The sequence below is a fragment of the Entelurus aequoreus genome, linkage group LG17, assembly GCF_033978785.1.
Source record: "Entelurus aequoreus isolate RoL-2023_Sb linkage group LG17, RoL_Eaeq_v1.1, whole genome shotgun sequence".
Lineage (NCBI taxonomy): Eukaryota > Metazoa > Chordata > Actinopteri > Syngnathiformes > Syngnathidae > Entelurus > Entelurus aequoreus.
Genome location: NC_084747.1, coordinates 13,805,807 through 13,828,306, shown reverse-complemented (window position 1 = coordinate 13,828,306; position 22,500 = coordinate 13,805,807). Strand labels below are relative to the sequence as shown.

Sequence of the window (22,500 nt, the reverse complement as noted above, 5' to 3'; positions counted from 1 at the left end):
CTTGTTGCGAATGCAAATAATGAAGCCACCACGAGTGACCGGAAAAGGCAGGCTTAAATAGAGTCTCTGATGAGCAACAGGTGCACGTAAAAGGCAGGTGAAAATCATAAGTAACCATGGTGACTAAACTCAGGAGGTGCATACACAGGAACTAAAAGGAGTCAAAAACAAACCGATAACACCAAACATGATCCGGACCACGGATCATGACACAACTATGTTTGCGTAGCTACAGTGGTGCAATTGGCCTGTCGTACAAGTTTACTAGGCCTGCTGCGAGTTAGCTCTCTAAGATTAGCTTCAATGTGAGGTGCTCTGACTCTGGGAATACACTTAATTATGGCTGGTTTGCTAAGCTGTTTGTTTCGGGTGATGGAGACCCCTATGACTAAGGGTGCCCGGTATTCTGGGGTGTAGGACTAGCTAAAGGGCTAAATCTGGTGGGCTCTGTACCGAGGATGTCGTTGTGGCTTGTGCAGCCCTTTGAGACACTTGTGATTTAGGGCTATATAAATAAACATTGATTGATTGATTGATGATCTATTATGCGTCTCAAACGGTTCACCTTTGCTTGTAGGCCGCTTAGGGCTGCTACAAACTGGGCTAGTCAGCTCGCTACAGCTAATGCTAGTGTCCGCCACATCTAAAGTTACGAAATTACTCTGCTTTAGTTGGCGGACAAGGTCCTCTAGTAGGGCCAACCTATCCATGAGAACGGTGCACCAAGAGCAGGGAGCCATACTCACGTTGTTTCTTTCACCGAGTCTAGTTCTTGCTGTCTTCGGTGGTCGTAACGTGTGGCAGCAGGTTCCTACAGACCGTCACCACGCTAAAGCTTACAGCACCTGGTATTCCCAGGCGGTCTCCCATCCAAGTACTAACCAGGCCCGACCCTGCTTAACTTCCGAGATCGGACGATATCGGGCGTGCTCAAGGTAGTAATGCTGTAAGTCATTAGTTGACTGCTAATTGGGCAGTTTTAACTGCGCTAATATTTGGCATCAAGCCAAGCAGCTGTGTGCACGTCTACGTATCTACATGTGCACAGCAGGGGAGCTGGTTAACTTATGAGAGTAGTATGTGTGTTTGTGAGAATGTCAACGTGTTGTCTGAGTGACGTCAGTGAGTGAGCGGGCGAGTAAAGAGAGAGCAGCAGGACAGGTGTAACAACTACATCATACCTGTCACTATTTCATTTCATCATCATTTCTTTTTATTCCTTTCTTGAAATTGCATATATACAAGCCATATACAGTTGACACTTTCATTGTTTTTTTTGTTGCTTATACATTTCCATGATCAGAAAGGAGCAGATGGAAGAATACTATTCTTATTGTTGTGGAATTTCTGACCTTTGAACTATATTTTGTGTATATTAAGAATGTCTGCTCATTTCATTTCTCTTCTATTCTGTGCCATTGAATGGACCGGGTGTGGGACAAAGTTGAACATGAAGTCGTGCCGCCCAGTCTACCAAATGTTTTGATTGTCTAAGTATGACTAAGAGATACGAGGTTGTTATGGAACAGACAGATCAAAAACAACAAGACGTTGACGCACGAAGAAAAACAGATAAAAATGACAAAGTCAAACGAAGAGGAGGCTTTTGTTTTTCATTCCATGCTGTCGGGCGCGCCCGGGGGAAAACTGTCTGTGTGCTCGACAACTCAACCCAACCATTGTACCATTTAATTATGAGTAAAATAAAACTCTTGTGTTAAATCCACTTTTGTTCTCCTCTTCGTTTGACTTTGTCATTTTTATCTGTTTATCTTCGTGCGTCAACGTCTTGTTGTTTTTGATCTGTCTGTTCCATAACAACCTCGTATCTCTTAGTCATACTTAGACAATCAAAACATTTGGTAGACTGGGCGGCACGACTTCATGTTCAACTTTGTCCCACCCCCAGTCCATTCAATGGCACAGAATAGAAGAGAAATGAAATGAGCAGACATTCTTAATAGACAAAGTTCAGAAATTCCACAACATTATATTTATCTGCCCCCTTTTTAACACAAATTATTTTAGATGACTTTATCACTGTTCCCTCCACCAACACCCGAACTGTAAAATACTTAACATTTTCGTTTAAGCATTTTCAAAAGGACACGTCCAATCAAAATCAAAAATCAGTTTGATATAATTCCAGTTGTCTCTTTTTGTAACTCTTTTTAAATTCAAAGATATTCTTGTAACTTTTTAAGTCTTTGTCTAGAGAATTCCATGCTTTCACAGCAGCCACAGACAAGCACATTTGCTTCAAATTTGTTCGCACTCTTGGATGTTTCAAATTATACGGCCTTCTGTGGTTCTCATCTTCAGACGTGAACACAAATAACTTTTGTAAGTCCTTCGAAAGAACTTTATTTCTAGCTTTGAACATCACTAATAGAGTATGCAATTCTACAATGTCTTTTAGTTTAAATAATCCTGACCCAATGAAGAGTGGATTTGTGTGGTCTCTGTATCCTACTTTAAAAATGATACGAATTGCTCTTTTCTGTGAAAGAAATAAAGGCATTATGTTGCTGTGATATGTATTTCCCCATATGTCTGCACAATAATTGAAATAAGGTAGAATAATTGAGCAATATAACATTCTCATTGTGTTGTACGGGAAACTGTATTTAACCTTGTTCAAAATAAATAAGCTTTTAGATACCTTATTTTTCACATGCAATATATGAGCTTTCCTGTCAACTTTTCATCTAAGATGACCCCAGGAAATCTGATTTCAGACAACTTCTCAATTTTCACATTGTTTATGGATAAACTACCTTCTATCTTTCTTTTATTACTGAATACTATGAATTTAGTCTTTTCCAAGTTTAAAGATAATTTATTTACATCAAACCACAATTTTAGTTTAACCATTTCCTCTTCAATATTATCGGCTAAGATTTTCAAGTCATCTCCTAAACAGTATACATTTGTATCGTCTGCGAATAATACGTACTGTAAAATGTTCGAAACCTCACAAATATCATTTATGTATAAAATAAAAAGTTTGGGTCCTAAAATCGAACCTTGTGGAATTCCACATTCAATATTCCTACATTCTGACCTATAATCATCCATCTTAACATATTGCTGTCGTTGTTGTAAATAGCTGGTTAACCAGTCCAGTGCAACTCCTCTAACTCCATAAGTATATAATTTAGAAATGAGAATTTGATCTATAGTGTCAAATGCCTTCTTTAAATCAATGAACACTCCTATTGTGTATTTATTTTGATCAATTGCAGTTGTAATCTCTTCAATAATGTTCATGATGGCCAAGCTCGTAGACCTATTTGATCCAAATCCATGCTGACTTTCATTTAATAATTTATGTTTTTCAATAAAGCAGTCTAATTTATTAACAAACAGTTTTTCAAGCACTTTTGAAAATTGAGATAGGAGAAATACTGGTCTATAATTACCAAATGTATGTTTATCTCCGGTTTTAAATAAAGCTATGCCTTAGCTGTTACTATTTAACTATTTAAACTCCTTGTGCAGATCTGAATGCTTATTATTTAAATGTTGACCTAAGTCTGAGGCAAAGGTGGTAATACTAATCACCACATTTGGCGAGCCGTGTTTTAAAGCAGCTGTTGTGAGAGTAGTGTATGTGTGTGTACACCTTTAAGAGTGGCAGTATGTGGGGTGAGTGACGTGAGTAAGTGAGTGTGCAAGTAAGGAGAGAGAGAGCTAGCATGATCAGGAGTGTGAATAGCGTGGTGGTTGTTTGGTTTTGGCCTGTGGAAATAATAAATAAAGTGAGCAAGTTGTAACTAATCGACGGCCTCGTCCTTCCGACCAAAGAGCGGAGCTTTATGGACCCAGTGTTACCCCCGACAAAACATGGGCCCTGGAGGGAACGTCTCCCCTGCGCTCCTCGACCACGGTCTTGGAGCCCACAAACAGGAAAGGTGTAAAGCAACCCTTGCAGAGCGGCGGCTCCCTGTTTAAAGTGTCACCTTTATTGTTAGTTTAGAAGCCCAAATACCTCCATATTGCACTTCACGCACCCTCTTTATTAACCGGTAGAATTGTCCTTTGTTGCCTTTCTTCCTCTCCACCATGTTATTGCTTGTATGCACTTTGTGTGTGCGTTTTGACACACTCAACATCATGCGCCTCGGCTCTGTAGTCACCGCCACACAGTGACATTCAGATGAAAGAACGGTACCGGTACTTCTCAAAGGTGGTATAGTACCGATTTCAATTGATTAGTACCACAATACTTTATTAGTAGCAGTATACTGTACAACCCTACTACACACACATACAGTACATAGAAGAAAGTGTGTTTTTGTTGTTTGTGTCTTGCAGACGTCCAGCAGCTGATCGGTAATCCAGAAGAAGTTTCCCCTCAGTTAGGGGGGAGCTCCACTTTGAAGCAGGAGACTCCACAACCACCCTGCATTAAAAAGGAAGAGGAGGAACTCTGCATCACTCAGGAGGGAGAGTGTCTTCTAGGACGAGAGGAAGCTGATTACACCAAGTTTCCACTGAGTATTCTCTCTGTGAAGACTGAAGATGATGAAGAGAAACCACAAGTAAACAACATCTTAGCTCCACTATCAGATAGTGAGGCTGAAGACAAGGTTGAAGAACCTTTGAGCAGCGATAAAGACTGTGAAGGTGATAGAACTTACATTGCCAACAAACACTCTGAATGCTCTACAAAGAAGAGAGGTAAAACATGTTTGAGCTGCTCAGTTTGTGCTAAAAGTTTTACTACAGAGGGCAATTTGACTCGACACAAGAGAACACACACAGGAGAAAAACCATTTTATTGTTCAGTTTGTGGCAAAAGCTTTTCTCAAAATAGCTCTTTGACTCAACACATGAGAACACACACAGGTGAAAAAACATTTATTTGTTCAGTTTGTGGCAAAAGCTTTTCTCAAAATAGCTGTTTGACTCGACACAAGAGAACACACACAGGAGAAAAAACATTTAATTGTTCAGTTTGTGGCAAAAGCTTTTCTGAAAATAGCAATTTGACTAAACACATGAGAACACACACAGGAGAAAAAACATTGAATTGTTCAGTTTGTGGCAAAAGCTTTTCTCAAAATTATGGTTTGACTGGCCACATGAGAACACACACAGGTGAAAAACCTTTTAATTGTTCAGTTTGTGGAAAAAGCTTTTCTCAAAATAGCTATTTGACTCAACACATGAGAACACACACGGGAGAAAAAACATTTAATTGTTCTGTTTGTAGCAAAAGCTTTTCTCACAATTGCATTTTGACACAACACATGAGAACACACACGAGTGAAAAACCTTTTAATTGTTCAGTTTGTGGAAAAAGCTTTTCTCAAAATAGCTATTTGACTCAACACATGAGAACACACACAGGTGAAAAAACATTTAATTGTTCTATTTGTAGCAAAAGCTTTTCTCACAATTGCATTTTGACTCAACACATGAGAACACACACGAGTGAAAAACGTTTTAATTGTTCAGTTTGTGGAAAAAGCTTTTCTCAAAATAGCTATTTGACTCAACACATGAGAACACACACAGGTGAAAAAACATTTAATTGTTCAGTTTGTAGCAAAAGCTTTTCTCACAATTGTATTTTGACTAAACACATGAGAACACACACAGGTGAAAAACCATTTAATTGTTCAGTTTGTGGCAAAAGCTTTTCTATAAATGTCAATTTGACTCAACACTTGAGAACACACACAGGTGAAAAACCATTTAATTGTTCAGTTTGTGGCAAAAGTTTTTCTCAAAATAGCCATGTGACTCAACACATGAGAACACATAAGTGAAAAAACATTTAACTGTTCGATTTGTGGTGAAAACTTTTCTATTAAGAACCGTTTGACTGAACACATGAGAACACACAAAGGTGAAAAAACATTTAGTTGTTCAGTGTGCTGTAAAAGGTTCCCACGTAATGCAGACGCAGTAAAACACATAAGAACTGTTGCGTTTGACCAGATGTTCCTCCAAGTGGGATGTAAAACGCTGGTCAGTCCCAAGTTCCTTTGATGACATATAAACTGATCTCAAAGGTACCACCAAGCACAGTATAGGTATTTTGTAATGTATTGTCAAATATTTGAGAATAGAGACCAGCCTCGAACAACACATCCAAATGCGTAGCCCAAGTTGATCTGGCATTCCAAAGGAAAAAGCAACTCTTTTCACACAAAGAAAGCCCCCATCCCCCCTCCCTCATCAAGAAGGCCCAGCAGAGGATGTATTTACTGCGGCAGCTGAGGAAACTTAAGGTGCCGACAGAGATGCTGGTGCAGTTTTACTCAGCCATCATCGAGTCCATGCTCACCGCCTCCATCACAGTGTGGTTCCCCGGCGCCACAGTCCAGGATAAGCATTGACTGCGGCGCATCGTACGTGCTGCTGAGAAGGTGATTGGCTGCAAGCTACCATCCCTCCAGGACCTGTTCTCCTCCAGGACCAGGAGGCGTGTGGGTCGGATCACAGCTGACTCTTCTCACCCTGGACACAAACTATACTCCCCTCTTCCCTCAGGCAGGAGACTACGGTCCATCCAGACCCACACCTCCCGCCACCTGAACAGTTTTTCCCCCTCGGCCATCAGGCACATGAACAATAACAAGATCTGTTAGCTCAGTTACAGCTCTTTTTAGTACCTATTCTGTGTTATATGTGTTTTATGTTGCACGATTGCACCAAGAAAAATTCCTAGTTTGTGAACCCATTCTCAAACAGTGGCAATAAAAACTATTCTGATTCTGATTCCGGTTGATTATTTTATTACTTCTGACGGCATTGTATTTGGCATCGTTGATAACGTGAAGAAGACGTGGCTGAAATAAATGTATGTGAGAAAAACGCACGACTTGAGCCTTGATTAAGACCTCGGGGGGAGTAACACTGATAATGGGCCACAATTTACAGGTCAGTGATTTGATGAGTTTTCAAAAAAAAGAATGGGTTTCAACTAAGGCTGTCAATGTTAACGCATGTGATTATCAAAAACAATATATCGTGTTACCATAAATGAATGATGATTAAACACAGTGTTGGTTTTGACCGGCGCAGGAAGGCAGTGCGCATCGCACAGGCAGAGATGACGTCACACACCAGTGGTAGAGGGATGTGCTCTGCGCCCACTTTCGCTTCAAAACAAACCTCGATGGAACTTCAGATAAAACTGAGGTTATTAGTCAGTAATGCAGCGACAAACTTTCTTATCATCGGCACACATCAAGTTTAAAACAGAATCAAATAATCAGGACGCACTTTGTCCTGTATGTTTATTAAGTAAGTGGCCAACAGAGCCCATTATTTTGTTTTCATGTTCCCGGTTTGGTGTAAAAGAAAAAGGTCAATGGTGACGTCACACGCCAGTTTTGACACAGCAGTTTGGCTACAGTCGCCAACACGCACCGAGCAGGCATCTTGTCAGTGCAGCAGATAACTAAAGTCAGTGTACAAAAGTGAAAATAGAAGTGTTCTGCTGTCTATGCTTGCAATAAGAGCAATATTTATGAGAGCGTGTTTGTTTCCTCACTGAGTGCAGTTGGTCCGAGGTCGACTACAAGTCATCGTTCAATGAGGATATTACTGATAAAAAGTCAAGAGGAAAAAACGTCAAAAGGGTGAAATGCTATAATGTTGAAAATGTATACTGGGGTAGTGTGAGTTTCACACTTTCACAACACTTACTTTGTCAAACAACTTGCCGTTTGCTTCAACCCACTAAAAGACAGAATACAACATTGTCGATTTTTGTTTCATTTCTATCTCCAAAGGATTTTGATATCAAAAATGTTTTTGCGATAATGAGCACTTCAATTATGAGCCAGAAATGTAAGAAAAGATGAAAAAGGCCGCTAGTTATTTAAAAGGTATTTTATTTTTTAAAGTGCAGTTGTCGATCGGAAGTTGGACACTTTTGGCGCATGCGCAAACACATCAAAATGCGGAAAGTCCAAGATGGCGGACTAAGCGGCGTGCTTTCCGGAGAAGTTTCACATTTACGATCTTATAGATTCAAAAATAGCATCAAATACCTCAACTATTCACCTTTTCTTAAGCCCACCAAACGGACTTTGAGTGTGGAGCGATGGTGTGTTATCTGAAGTGAAGATTGAAGACGTGATAGAAGATGGACGACTACTGCTATGCTAAGATGGCGACGTCCGCTAAAAGAGAACATGAAAGAGAATCAGCGCCACCAACGGAGAACAATCTGAAAAGCGAAGATGAAGGTGAGTGTGTTGCGTTCCCTCATTTGAAAGCTATTTGAATTCCAAGCCCTAAAAATAGAAATTAGCCGTCTTTGTTGAACAATGTAAACAAAGAACCTCGATCCAAAATGGCGGAAATGTCTGTTAGAAGTTACCGCAGTAGTAAACCGTAGGCAAGCAACGATACTTGGTATAATCCTGCGTGAATCCGCCTATATTGACCGTGATCTTGTGTTTTTAATATTTTTCAATCACACTTTTTGTTTGTGTCTGCAAAGTTTCTTATCCTCTGATACAACATGTACTAAAAAACTGCAGACACTTTTTTTTTTAAATCATTTTTGAGTTTGTGGATTAAAACATTTTGTCCCTGGAATAATTATTAAACTTTCAAAATATTGTTTAGTAAATGTAAACTTTAAATAAAAATCTTACAGTATTCAGTACACCACTGATACTTTGTTTCCTGAAGAATGTTTGAAAAAAAAACCTTAAGAACTTTGAGAGGAAAAAGGGTTGTTCTCTTTACCCCCAGAAAATGTACAGAAAAGAAGCAAAACTGTGGTCCTAAAACCAGGTACGGACCGAAGAGTGGGTGACCTGTACCGTTACACCTCTAGTAAACACAATTATAGATATGAACAAAATGACAGTTGTCAGCTGTGAGCATATATTACCTCCATCAAACATGGCGGAAATGTCTGTTACAAGATACTGTGGTAGTAAATAGTAGGGATGCAACTGTACTCGCTATTATCCTGCACGAGACAATCCGCCTTTAATTAAAACAAAGTGATATTAATCGAGATCGGATGGTATGCAAAAAAAATAACCGCGATCATTTTTTTTTGCCATGTTGCCCAGCCCTATTCCATCAGCATTTTAGTTCAGTTTCAGCATTTGGGCAGTTTCTACAGAAATGAGTTATGTTCATACTTTGTATTTTTTGTTTAGCACTTAGCAATAGTGCTAATTGCTTGATCTACTCATCACACAGCTTCTAAAACTTGTAGCTCATCCTCCTTATATTCAGGCTGAAAAATGTTAGGTTCTGGATAATAATTTGTCCCAAAGTCCTCTTTGATGGCACTCAGGAAGTCTGCCTTTATTAGTAATAGTTGGTGGTGTTGTTGAAAGAAATAGCGAACGTTGTGATGCGTCTGTGAAAATAATGTGCCGCCGTTTGCTTAAAATGATAACAAATGATGAAAATACGTAAATATTACATGTTATTATGAATGTGCCTGTTATTACAGTACATATATACTTACAGTGTGTATATAAGAAGTTGCTGGAAGCGTTTGGATATTTCTTAGTTTTTTATAGGTGAAATAGAGTGCATCCCCATTACCTGCATTGTTAGCTGACTTTTGCTAGCATTTATTTACGAGTTAGAATCAGTGATGGGCAGTAGTGCACAACAAGTAGCGACGCTATGTAGCTTAACTACAGTTCCCAGTAGCGTGGCGTTAACTTAGCTATTTTTCCAACCATGTAGTGACGTAGCGTCCATCAAACGCTATAAAGAGAGAAAATAGACTGCCAATCAAGGGCTGGAAAAAAAAATATATTGCTATAATTATTTTATTTTAGTGTTAATATGATTGTTAGTTATTTGTTACTAATGTATATGTGGCTGTTCTTTTAGATTATATTTAAAAATGCATTTTGGTGGTACTGTTTTTAAGTTAAGGGGCAGCACGGTGGCAGAGGGGTTAGTGCATCTGCCTCACAATACGAAGGTCCTGAGTAGTCTTGGGTTCAATCCCGGGCTTGGGATCTTTCTGTGTGGAGTTTGCATGTTCTCCCCGTGACTGCGTGGGTTCCCTCCGGGTACTCCGGCTTCCTCCCACCTCCAAAGACATGCACCTGGGGATAGGTTGATTGGCAACACTAAAATTGGCCCTAGTGTGTGAATGTGAGTGTGAATGTTGTCTGTCTATCTGTGTTGGCCCTGCGATGAGGTGGCGACTTGTCTAGGGTGTACCCCGCCTTCCGCCCGATTGTAGCTGAGATGGGCTCCAGCGCCCCCCGCGACTCCGAAGGGAATAAGCGGTAGAAAATGGATGGATGGATGGATGTTTTTAAGTTTTCAAATTAATAAATAATTGTTTCAATGATTGAGAAGTTTATTGACATCTTAAAGAATTGATTCCATATAATGCTTTAAAGGCCTACTGAAATGAATATTTTTTATTGAAACGGGGAAAGCAGATCCATTCTATGTGTCATACTTGATCATTTTGCGATTTTGCCATATTTTTGCTGAAAGGATTTAGTAGAGAACATTGACGATAAAGTTCGCAACTTTTGGTCGCTGATAAAAAAAGCCTTGCCTGTACCGGAAGTAGCGTGACGTCACAGGTTGAAAGGCTCCTCACATTTCCCCATTGTTTACAATGCAGCGAGAGCGATTCGGACCGAGAAAGCGACGATTACCCCATTAATTTGAGCGAGGATGAAAGATTCGTGGATGAGGAACGTGAGAGTGAAGGACTAGAGTGCAGTGCAGGACGCATCTTTTTTCGCTCTGACCGTAACTTAGGTACAAGCTGGCTCATTGGATTCCACACTCTCTCCTTTTTCTATTGTGGATCACGGATTTGTATTTCAAACCACCTCGGATACTATATCCTCTTGAAAAGGAGAGTCGGGAACGCCTAATGGACATTCACAGTGACTTATCTCCACGACAATACATCGGCGAAACACTTTAGCTACGGAGCTAACGTGATAGCATCAGGCTTAACTGCAGATAGAAACAAAATAAATAAGCCCCTGACTGGAAGGATAGACAGAAAATCAACAATACTGTTAAACCATGGACATGTAACTACACGGTTAATGCTTTCCAGCCTGGCGAAGCTTAACAATGCTGTTGCTAACGACGCCATTGAAGCTAACTTAGCAACAGGACCTCACAGAGCTATGCTAAAAACATTAGCTATCCACCTTCGCCAGCCAGCCCTCGTCTGCTCATCAACACCCGTGCTCACCTGTGTTCCAGCGATCGACGGTGCGACGAAGGACTTCACCAGATCACAGATGCGGTCGGCAGCTAGCGTCGGATAGCGCGTCTGCTATCCACCTCAAAGTCCTCCTGTTTGTGTTGCTGCAGCCTGCCGCTAATACACCGATCCCACCTACACCTTTTTTCTTTGCAGTCTTCATTGTTCATTAAACAAATTGCAAAAGATTCACCAACACAGATGTCCAGAATACTGTGGAATTTTGAGATGAAAACAGAGCTTTTTGTATTGGATCCAATGGCGTCCGAATACTTCCGTTTCAACGATTGACGTCACACGCATACGTCATCATACATAGACGTTTTCAACCGGAAGTTTAGCGGCAAATTTAAAATGTCACTTTATAAGTTAACCCGGCCGTATTGGCATGTGTTGCAATGTTAAGATTTCATCATTGATATACAAACTATCAGACTGCGTGGTCGGTAGTAGTGGCTTTCAGTAGGCCTTTAAAAAGGCAAATGGATGGCACAAAAAGCCAAAAGGCTTGTTTCCATTGTGGTCCATTAAATATTCATCACATTTGATACATTCAATAATAAAAGTTATATAACCTGTAACATGTATATACAAAATTTATGTTAAAAAAATGGATAAATGATGTACATATACACCAGGGGTCACCAACGCGGTGCCCGCGGACACCAGGTAGCCCGTACGGACCAGATGAGTAGCCCGCTGGCCTGTTCTAAAAATAGCTCAAATAGCAGCACTGTAGCGGCGAACAGCTGTCTCGTCAGCTGATGCGCGAGCGCGTAAATGCGGCTGCTTGGCAACCAGCCAAACCCCACTTAATAAAATTATATTTTATTTTAGAGCACATCCACATCCCTATTCACCTAGGCAACCCCAGGAAATGTATATAATTCGGCATTATTATCAGTTGACGTTCACGTGCAGGTATAACGCGGCACGCTCCCGTCTCGTCTGCTGGTGTGCGAGCCCGGTAATTAGACAGCTGTGTCAAATCAAGGAGTACAAAAGACGCCAGCGCAGAGTAGAGAAAGGTTTGGTTCATTACAGATAACACAGAGTTGTGCCAAAAGTGTACCAAAACCAAAAGCTGAACGGACAGCCGGTAAGATTGCACTTTATTTCTCTTTGTGGGTGTGGCGCACCTGTTGCGCTGGTGAGATGGGGGGCGGGGGGGAGTTTTGTGCATGTAGCGTGCTTAGTCTGGAGGCTAAATACACACGGTGTTTTGTGTAACTGTTGTTTAGTAAGGAAGTGTTGTGATTCTTTGCTTAGTTTGATAAATGTTGGAGAAGTTTGCTTCATCAGGAGGGTGAAGTCGCTCAACTTAAAGTGTTGGATTTAACTGTGTTGGATCATTGGCTGCTAGTGAGGGCATAGAAAAGGGGTATTTTTCTACCAGTAGACAGCGTTTAAGATTGAGTGTTTCACTGCTAAATTAATAACATATTTATATTGGATATGGATTTTAAATATGTATCTAAAATAGGTGGTTAATTGGTTAAGTATTTATGTATTTGCATATTGGGTTTTCTGCTGCATTTATCTATTGTGTTTCTGGTGTTAAATGTGTTTTATATGTATCTTGGTGCATTTATGTTGAGACAATTTATTTAAAATCTGAATTAACTTAAAGGGAAAATATTAATCAATTTTCTTGCACTTGTTTAATTGTTAAGTGTTTGATAGCCTATTTAATAATTGTAAATTATGGGATTGATAATTGATTGATTTTTTTACAGCATGTTAATCTTGTGGTGTTTTGTCCTTAAAGGTTTTTCACCTACTAAAGAAGCTAAAGGCTACTAAAGACAGCTAATGACAGCTAAAGAAACTAAAGTCTACTAACGCTGCTAAAAAGACTAAAGAAGAAAAAAGAAGCTGTTTCTTTGTTGGAAAAACTGTTGCAAACTAAAGGAAAATAAAAGGAAAAAAGTAACTACGGTCTGGTCTTTTGAGTGAAATCCAGAAGCCACATTCAGCATTGGTACATCCCTTCAAGTGTGGGATAAGCACAGTGAAAAAAGCAAAACACTTGACAAGCACTTACCAGTGAGCTGCCTCTATTTTTTACATGTTATTTATTTACTAGCAAGCTGGTCTCTCTTTGCTCTACATTTTTAATTCTAAGAGAGACAAAACTAAAAAAAAATTGAAAAATCCAAGAAAATATTTGAAAGACTTGGTCTTTACTAACTGACAAAGAAACAGATAACAGATTTGGTGTCCAGTTCAAAGTGTGACATGATTTATTTAAACATTTGAGAGTTGACTTTTGTATTTTACATGAGTTATTATTTGTACAAACATGGTGCAAAGTAATTCATGATTTGTTCAAAATTGTTAGTGGCTAGCTAGTTAAAATGGGACATTGTGATTTCACAAGACTGTCTTAGAAGTGATCCTTTGAAAATGTTCAATTAGAAAAAAATTTCTCTTAGAGAAAATAGAAAAATAACGTGTTGCATATTGATATTTATCTGTTTCTATATATATTTATTGTGAGAAATCATTAAGATGATCAGTGTTTCCACAAAGATAAATATAATTAATTATTAATAATAACATAGAGTTAAAGGTAAATTGAGCAAATTGGCTATTTCTGGCAATTTATTTAAGTGTGTATCAAACTGGTAGCCCTTCGCATTAATCAGTACCCAAGAAGTAGCTCTTGGTTTCAAAAAGGTTGGTGACACCTGATATACACAGTATACATATCAGGTGATTTGAAAAACAATATATACAAAAAATGAGGGAGGGGGGTATATACACTATGTACATGACACTATGTACATGACTATGCACATGTTGACTCCAAGAGTGTGCAAAACAGAATGAGAAAATATATATACACTATAACCACATATAAACCTGTTTGATGCTTCGGAAAGTTGCTGAGGACCAATTTTGATTCAGATCAGGTAGAAGTTGAGCTGAGCCATGATTTTATGGCAGTTGTAACATTTAAAATTGTGTTATTTATCGTGATTCCAAAATCCACCCATCCATTTTCTACCGCTTATTCCCTTCGGAGTCGCGGGGGGCGCTGGAGCCTATTTCAGCTACAATCGGGTACACCCTGGACAAGTCGCCACCTCATCGCAGGGCCAACACAGATAGACAGGCAACTTTCACACTCACATTCACACACTAGGGCTAATTTAGTGTTGCCAATCAACCTATCCCCAGGTGCATGTCTTTGGAGGTGGGAGGACGCCGGAGTACCCGGAGAGAACCCACGCAGTCACGGGGAGAACATGCAAACTCCACACAGAAAGATCCCGAGATTCCAAAATCACTCGAATTAATGTTGATTATTATGTTTTGCCATAATTGTCCAGCCCTAGACGAGGTATTGGAAAGGACTTCATGATAAACTATGTATCATGGTACTTGAGTCACGATACAATAGTCTATTGCAATATTGTGACATGGAGTTTTACTGCCATTTTTACAAAGTCACTGAAAAATGTAAAAAAAACAACTTCAAATGAATGTATATATGTACACGAGATGCCAGTAATATTTTATTGGACAAACTGTGTCAAAAACAAAGTAAATAAAATGATCATTACAATTGTACAGAAAGTGGATCCAATTTCTTGCATTTAATATCTAAAAAAGTTCTCTACTTCTTAACTACAGACTTCTTTGAGATAGATATTATCTTTTTTAGTTTTGCGATGTATTTCAATATTGACTTTTTCCCCACTGTTAATTTGTAGTATCCTAATGTCCATCGAAGCAGATGTTTTCTACTTTCTGTGTCGTGATCCGTGGTCTGGATCATGTTTTGTGTTTTCTGTTTGTTTGGACTCCTTTAGTTCCTGTTTGTGCACCTCTGAGTTGGTTACCATAGCTACTTATTATTTTCACCTGCCTCTTGTGTTTGGGACGCGTAACTGTTTGTAATCAGAGACAGTATTTAAGCCTGCTTTTGCCAGTCAGTCGGTCTGGCTTCTTTGTTTACTTTACGCAACTGCTACGTTCAATGTTTTCTAGTTCCCTGTGCGGGTCTTACGCTAAGTCCCGTCTTAGTGTTTTCCTTGTGAGCTATTCCGCTAGCTTTCCTTGTGTTAGACACGCTTTGTTTGGTTTGTTCCTGTCTTCGTTTTATGATTTATGAGAATAAATCATGTTCCTACCTGCAAGTCCTGTCCGGAGTCGTCCGTTTGCATCCCGGGAGAACAAACCTCGCAGCACCATGTGACCCGGTTGTAACATTCTGTGATTCTAGCTGAACTTTTCTGAGTCTATGACAAGTCATGTAAACATTGATCCATCATTCTGGCAAGGCACTAAATGAATGGCCATGAAACACTACACACTAGGGTTGTTAATTTAGTACCGGTACTAAATGTATAGATACTTTTGTAAATAAAGGGAACTATGAAAAATGTCAATATTGGCTTTATTCTAAACAGAAAATTTTCGCTACATTAAACACTCACAGTCAAAGAACAATTTTACAAGGTTAAAATATAAATTCAAAGGCAAATGTCCGGTTGTGCCCTGTGGAAATAATAAATAAAGTGAGCAAGTTGTAACTAATCGACGGCCTCGTCCTTCCGACCAAAGAGCGGAGCTTTATGGACCCAGTGTTACCCCCGACAAAACATGGGCCCTGGAGGTAGTCACCGCCGCACAGCGACATTCAGATGAAAGAACAGTACCGGTACTTTTCAAAGGTGCTATAGTACCGATTTCAATTGATTAGTACCACAATACTTTATTAGTAGCAGTATACTGTACAACCCTACTACACACACATACAGTACATAGAAGATAGTGTGTTTTTATTGTTTGTGTCTTGCAGACGTCCAGCAGCTGATTGGTAATCCAGAAGAAGTTTCCCCTCAGTTAGGGGGGAGCTCCACTTTGAAGCAGGAGACTCCACAACCACCCTGCATTAAAAAGGAAGAGGAGGAACTCTGCATCACTCAGGAGGGAGAGTGTCTTCTAGGACGAGAGGAAGCTGATTACACCAAGTTTCCACTGAGTATTCTCTCTGTGAAGACTGAAGATGATGAAGAGAAACCACAAGTAGACAACCTCTTAGCTCCACTATCAGATAGTGAGGCTGAAGATGAGGTTGAAGTAACTTTGAGCAGCGATACAGACTGTGAAGGTGATATGAGGACTCACACTGACAACAAACACTCTGAATGCTCTACAAAGAAGAGAGGTAAAACATGTTTGAGCTGTTCAATTTGTGCTAAAAGTTTTACTAAAAAGAGCCGTTTGACTCGACACATGACAACACACACAGGAGAAAAATTACTTAAGTGTTCAGTTTGTGGCAAAAGCTTTTCGCGAAACAGCATTTTTACCGAACACATGAGAACACACACAGGAGAAAAACCATATAAGTGTTCAGTGTGTGGCAAAAGCTTTTCTGTTAAAAGCAATTTGACTCGACACATGAGAACACACACAGGAGAAAGAACATGTAATTGTTCAGTTTGTGGCAAAAGCTTTTCTCAAAATAGCTATTGGACTAAACACATGAGAACACACACAGGTAAAAAACAATTTAATTTTTCAGTTTGTGGCAAGAGCTTTTCTCAAAATAGCATTTTGACCGAACACATGAGAACACACACTAGAGAAAAACCATATAAGTGTTCAGTGTGTGGCAAAAGCTGTTCTGTTAAAAGCAATTTGACTCAACACATGAGAATACACACAAGAGAAAAACCATATAAGTGTTCAGTGTGTGGCAAAAGCTGTTCTGTTAAAAGCAATTTGACTCAACACATGAGAACACACACAGGAGAAAAAACATGTAATTGTTCAGTTTGTGGCAAAAGCTTTTCTCGAAATAGCTCTTTGACTGAACACATGAGAACACACACAGGAGAAAAACCATTTAATTGTTCGGTTTGTGGCAAAAGCTTTTCTCAAAATAGCCATTTGACTCCACACATGAGAACACACACAGGAGAAAAACCATTTAATTGTTCAGTTTGTGGCAAAAGCTTTCCTTTTTACTGCTCTTTGTGGCGACACATGAGAACACACGCTGGAGAAAAACCATTTAGTTGTTCAGTGTGCTGTAAAAGGTTCCAACATAATGCAGACGCAGTAAAACACATAAGAACACACAAGGGAAAATAACCATTTAGCTGATTATTTTGTGGTATGTTGCTCATATGTGGTGTCATCCACCCTACCCAGGACCTCCTCACTGCTTCTTTCACAAATACCTGAGGTATTCATACAAACTTGGATTATTTGGAGCATAATCTTATCTAGATTATTTGGAGCATAATCTTATCTACTCATGACCCCATGTCTTCTCTGTATCTGAAACCTTCCTGAACAGTAAGATAGATGATGCTTCAAGTGCTTGGTTACTCTTTCTTCAGTCCAGGGACCTGGGGCCTCATGTGTCAAGTTTGTGCATGCTCAAAAACCTGCACTACACCCTTTTTCACTGCAAAGTTGAGATGTTTAGACTACTGCAATGCCCTGTATGTATGCATTAGCCAGGCCTCCCTCGCCCGCCTGCAGCTCGTGCAGAACTCTGCTGCTCGTCTGCTAACACAGACCCGCAGACGTGAGCACATCACCCCTATATTAGCGTCCCTTCACTGGCTCCCTGTGCGTTACAGAATCAATTTTAAACTCCTTTTATTTGTTTTTAAATGTCTAAACAACCTCGCGCCAACATATCTCTCCGACCTCCTTCAGCTTTACTGCCCCACCCGATCCCTAAGATCAGCCGATCAGCTGCTACTGATGGTCCCGGACACAAGGCTGAAGCTTAGAGGTGACAGAGCCTTCGCTGCGGCTGCTCCCAAGCTCTGGAACGACCTACCTCTGAGTGTTAGACAAGCCTCCTCTCTTCCTGTTTTTAAATCTCTCTTAAAAACATACTTTTATTCCATGGCTTTTAACACTGAGTGATACCCATCCTGCAATGGCGCCCCATAATACACCTGCTGTGAACCTGGTTTTATGTTTTTTTTTAATATTTTATTTTATGTATTTATTTTTTATCGTGTTCTGTTTGTGTTGTGTTGTATTTGCTCGGTTCTCGTATTATTTTAACCTGCCCATTGTACAGCACTTTGGCTACCCCTGTGGTAAATTTTAAATGTGCTTTATAAATAAAGTTGATTTGATTTGATTTGATGTATCAAAACTGACTTTGACGCATACGTGATGCTGGGTAACTGCTGGCATAACAAACTGCCAACTTTTATTCCTCAGACTGATTGATGTGCAAATCAGAGACATATGAACAATTAACCCCCAACACCCACAACCCAACCCCCACCTCCCTCGACATTCGCGCATAACCGGTTTGAAATGAGTTTGCGAAGGGTAAAATTCAGCTGCATTTTTAAGGAAAGAAACTGCTGTTCTAATTGTGTCCACTGGATGTCACAAAAGCAATTCTGTTAGGCAAGCAAATAGTTTATACCGGGGCGAGCAAGTATACCAAGCAAGAGGTACACGGAAAAGTGGGGCTGTGATTCCTCCCCCTTCAGGAGTAAAATAACCAATCAGTAACCCCACTTAAAATAGAATAAAATAGAATAGAATAGAGTTGTATTGTCATTATTACAGTCAACCGGTTCAAAGAACAACGCAATTGGAGCAGATCCCCTAAGGTGCATACAATAATTTTAGTAATATAAATAGTAAAAAAGATAAGAAAGAAGATATGTATCTATATATATATATGTATATTTCCACACACATGCATATATCCATACATATGCATATATATATATATATATATATATATATATATATATATATATATACATATATATATATATATATATATATATATATATATATATATATATATATATATATATATACATATACACATACAACATTATTGCACATTATAGTCTGAAAAATAAAAAGACATGACTCATGAGGACAAGACGGACACATTGTGCTCACTCAGGGCCTGTTTAATGCTACAATGGCTCTTTGGTAAAAACTGTTTTTAGTCTATTTGTGCCCGCTTTTAGACCCTATAGCATCTGCCTGAGGGTAGCAGTTCTAGGTGGCAGTGCCCGGGCTGGAATGGGTCTTTCAGGACACCAGCAGTTCCTGTGAGAGGTGGTTGTTCCTGAGTATTCTCAGGAAGTGCAGTCTCTGGTGTGCCTTCTTGATGGTATCCGTGGTGTTGGTGCTCCAGGTTAGGTCGTCGTCCAGGTGGACTCCCAGGAAGCGGAAGTCTGAGGCCCTCCTCACGCAGTCACCGCTGATGACCAGGGGCAGGATGTCCGTTTTTTTCCTCCTGGAGTCTATGACCAGCTCCTTGGTCTTGGAGGTGTTCTGGGCCAGGTTGTTTACTGTGCATCACTCCGACAGCTTCTCCACCTCGTCCCGATATGCAGCCTCGTCTACCCCCGAGATGAGCCCCACTACGGTGGTGTCATCCGAAAATTTGATGACGGAGTTGCTGGAGTGGGCAGGTGTGCAGTCATACGTGTAGAGGGAGTAGAGTAGTGGGCTCAACACGCAGCCTTGTGGAGAGCCGGTGCTGAGGTATAGGCTTGATGACATGTGGCGGCACTGCACCCTCTGGGGGCGGTTGGATAAGAAGTCTTTAATCCACATGCAGATGGAGTTAGATAGACCCAGGTCTGACACTTTTTATACAAGTCTGTCAGGTATTATAATGTTAAATGCCGAACTATAATCCACAAAAATCAGCCGCACGTAGCTCCCCCCCGTCTCCAGGTGACCCAGAGAGGAGTGTAGGGCAGTGGCGATGGCGTCCTCTGTGGACCTGTTGACTCTGTAGGAAAACTGGTGTGGGTCGAGCCCGGGAGGAAGGACTGAGGTGATATGGGTCTGTACCAGCTTCTCGAAGCACTTCATGGCTATAGGTGTAAGTGCAACTGGACGGTAGTCATTCAGGCAGCTGATGGAGTTCTTCTTCGGCACTGGGATTATTGTGGAGGTCTTCAGGCCTGATGGGATGATGGCCGGAGAGAGGGACTGGGTGAAGATCTTAGTAAATACCCCAGCCAGCTGGTCTGCACAGTCCCTCAGTACCTGTCCCGGGACCCCATCTGGGCCCGTAGCCTTCCTCTGGTTCACCGCCCTCAGCATGCGCCTCACCTCATGCTCCTCCAGTATAAGGGTACGGCTGCTGTGGGTGTTAGGTGGGGGTGTTGTGATGGCCGCAGGTGTCTTTCTCTCGAATCAGGTGAAGAAGCCGTTTAGCTCCCCTGCTCGAGAGGCGTCGCCGTCAGCCGAGGGGTTACTGGGTCTGAAGTTGGCCATGTGTTGTATTCCTTTCCTACTTCCTTGGTGTTGTTGCTCTGAAGGTGGTCTTCCATTCTCCTCCTGTGCTCGGCTTTGCCTCTCTGATACCTCTCTTCAGATTGGCTCTGGCAGCACTGTAGAGTGCCTGGTGCTGCGCTTTGAAGGCACTGTCTCTCTCTTTGAGTAGGCCCTGTACTTCTTTTGTAATCCAGGGCTTCCTGTTGGGGTAGACCCGGATGCACTTGTCCACTGTGACAGTGTCTATGCAGTGTTTGATGTACCCCGGGACCGCTGTTGTGTACTGCTCCAAGTCTGAGTTTCAAAAACTGACCAGTCTGTTGTTTCAAAGCAGTCCTGCAGCTGTTCCATGGCTCCCCCCGGCCATGTTTTGACCGTTTTGGTTGTGATAGGAGCACTTCTCCTTATTGGTATGTAAGCTGGTAACAGGAGCAGGGACATGTGGTCAAACTTGCCTAGTTGAGGTAGTTGTTTGGCTCTATATCCATTTTTTATGTTGGAATAGACTTTGTCCAGTGTGTTAGCTCCCCTCGTAGCACACTTCACGTGCTGGTGTAGTTTAGGGATTACCTTTTTCAGGTCGGCATGATTGAAATCCCCCGCTATGATGTGGACTGCGTCGAGATATTTGTCCTGTTCTGCACGGATTGTATCTTGCAGTAGAGCTAGCACCGTGCTAGCGTTAGCATCGGGAGCTATATACACGTTAGTGATCAGGACAGCAGAGTGCTCCCTGGCTAGATGGAAGGGTCGGCATTTAACTGTAATATATTCCAGATCTTGGGAACAGTGGCTGTTTACTACCTTGGAATCTGAAGTCCAGTTGTTGTTTAGGTAGGTTAACAATCCACCCCCATGCCGCTTGCCGGTAGCCTCTGTGTTTCTGTCCTGCCTGTGTGTTGTGTGACCGGTTAGCTCCATGCTAACGTCTAGGATTGAGGACGTTAGCCAGGTTTCCGTAAACAATAGAGCGCAGCTATCCTCACCATGAGGAGCGAGCGATCTCGCATTAGCCAGGAATAGACTTGGTATCGCTGGTCTGTTTGGGTTCCGCTTTAGTCTGGCTAACAAGCCGCCCCTTCGGCCACGGCGTCTTCGCCTCCGCCTTGCCGAGAACTTGCTAGCTCCTCCGGGATGTTGTGTCGGCTCGTAAAATTCACCGAAATAGCCTGCTCAGACCGCAATCCAATCTCCAACAAATCGTTTCGGCTGTACATAACCTTCGCCCAGCAGGTTGCTGTCTGGGCTAGTAATAAACTATATAAAAACAATATAAACTATGCACCTAAGGGGAGAGCCTGGGACGTCGCGTCCATGCGCGCCGCCATCTTGCCAAAAGACACTGCACACTGATATAGTTCTGTGAAAATGATTGTCTTCTGTGCAAATGTAAAGAAAGTGAACAGTGTGTGATTTACTGCAATACTGTCAGTCTTTTAACTTTTCATTTGTGCTTTGTCGAAATCAATCAGTTTATTTATATAGCCCTAAATCACAAGTGTCTCAAAGGGCTGCACAAGCCACAACGACATCCGCGGTACAGATTGATTGATTGATTGATTGAAACTTTTATTAGTAGATTGCACAGTGCAGTACTTATTCCGTACAATTGACCACTAAATGGTAACACCCGAATAAGTTTTTCAACTTGTTTAAGTCGGGGTCCACGTAAATCAATTCATGGTAAGAGCCCACATAAAGGGCAAGGAAACTCACCCCAGTGATACGTCGATGTGAATGACTCTGAGAAACCTTGGAGAGGACCGCATATGTGGGTAACCCCCCCCCCCCCCCCCCTCTAGTTCACACATTGCACAGCTTTTATTTTTCTATCAATACACATTATGTCTAGAAGACAGGAAGTAACTCAACACTCTTGAATAGTTTCTACCTCAGTTTGTATGGTTTGTTGAGTTAGCACAGAATTAATATGTGGAAATGACAAATGAGGTAGTTGATACAAAGAATAGTTTTTATTCATGCTTTATTTTGTTTTTTGTTCAATCCTAGATGGGTTGTGACTTAAAGTTTAATAGAAACACTGAGAT

General features: G+C 40.9%; 2 protein-coding genes and 1 non-coding gene across 3 annotated transcripts in view; 2 read left to right on the top strand and 1 right to left on the bottom strand.

Annotated features, from left to right (window-relative positions):
• LOC133632069 (zinc finger protein OZF-like) overlaps positions 1–6,755 on the top strand; it is a 6,940-nt gene extending 185 nt beyond the window's left edge. Inside the window, exon 2 of the mRNA XM_062024307.1 lies at positions 4,319–6,755. Within this exon, the coding sequence (XP_061880291.1) occupies positions 4,319–5,777 (1,459 nt within the window). The 3' untranslated portion in view covers positions 5,778–6,755. The remainder of the gene's footprint in view (positions 1–4,318) is intronic.
• Positions 1–18,646, top strand: part of LOC133632505 (zinc finger protein OZF-like) — a 55,012-nt gene extending 36,366 nt beyond the window's left edge. The window contains exon 2 of the mRNA XM_062024965.1: positions 16,008–18,646. Coding sequence (XP_061880949.1) covers positions 16,008–17,308 — 1,301 coding nt within the window. The 3' untranslated portion in view covers positions 17,309–18,646. The remainder of the gene's footprint in view (positions 1–16,007) is intronic.
• LOC133633008 (5S ribosomal RNA) lies at positions 834–952 on the bottom strand. Its single transcript, XR_009821748.1, has one exon. It is a non-coding gene; the product is annotated as a 5S ribosomal RNA (ribosomal RNA).
• Positions 18,647–22,500: the final 3,854 nt, after the last annotated feature.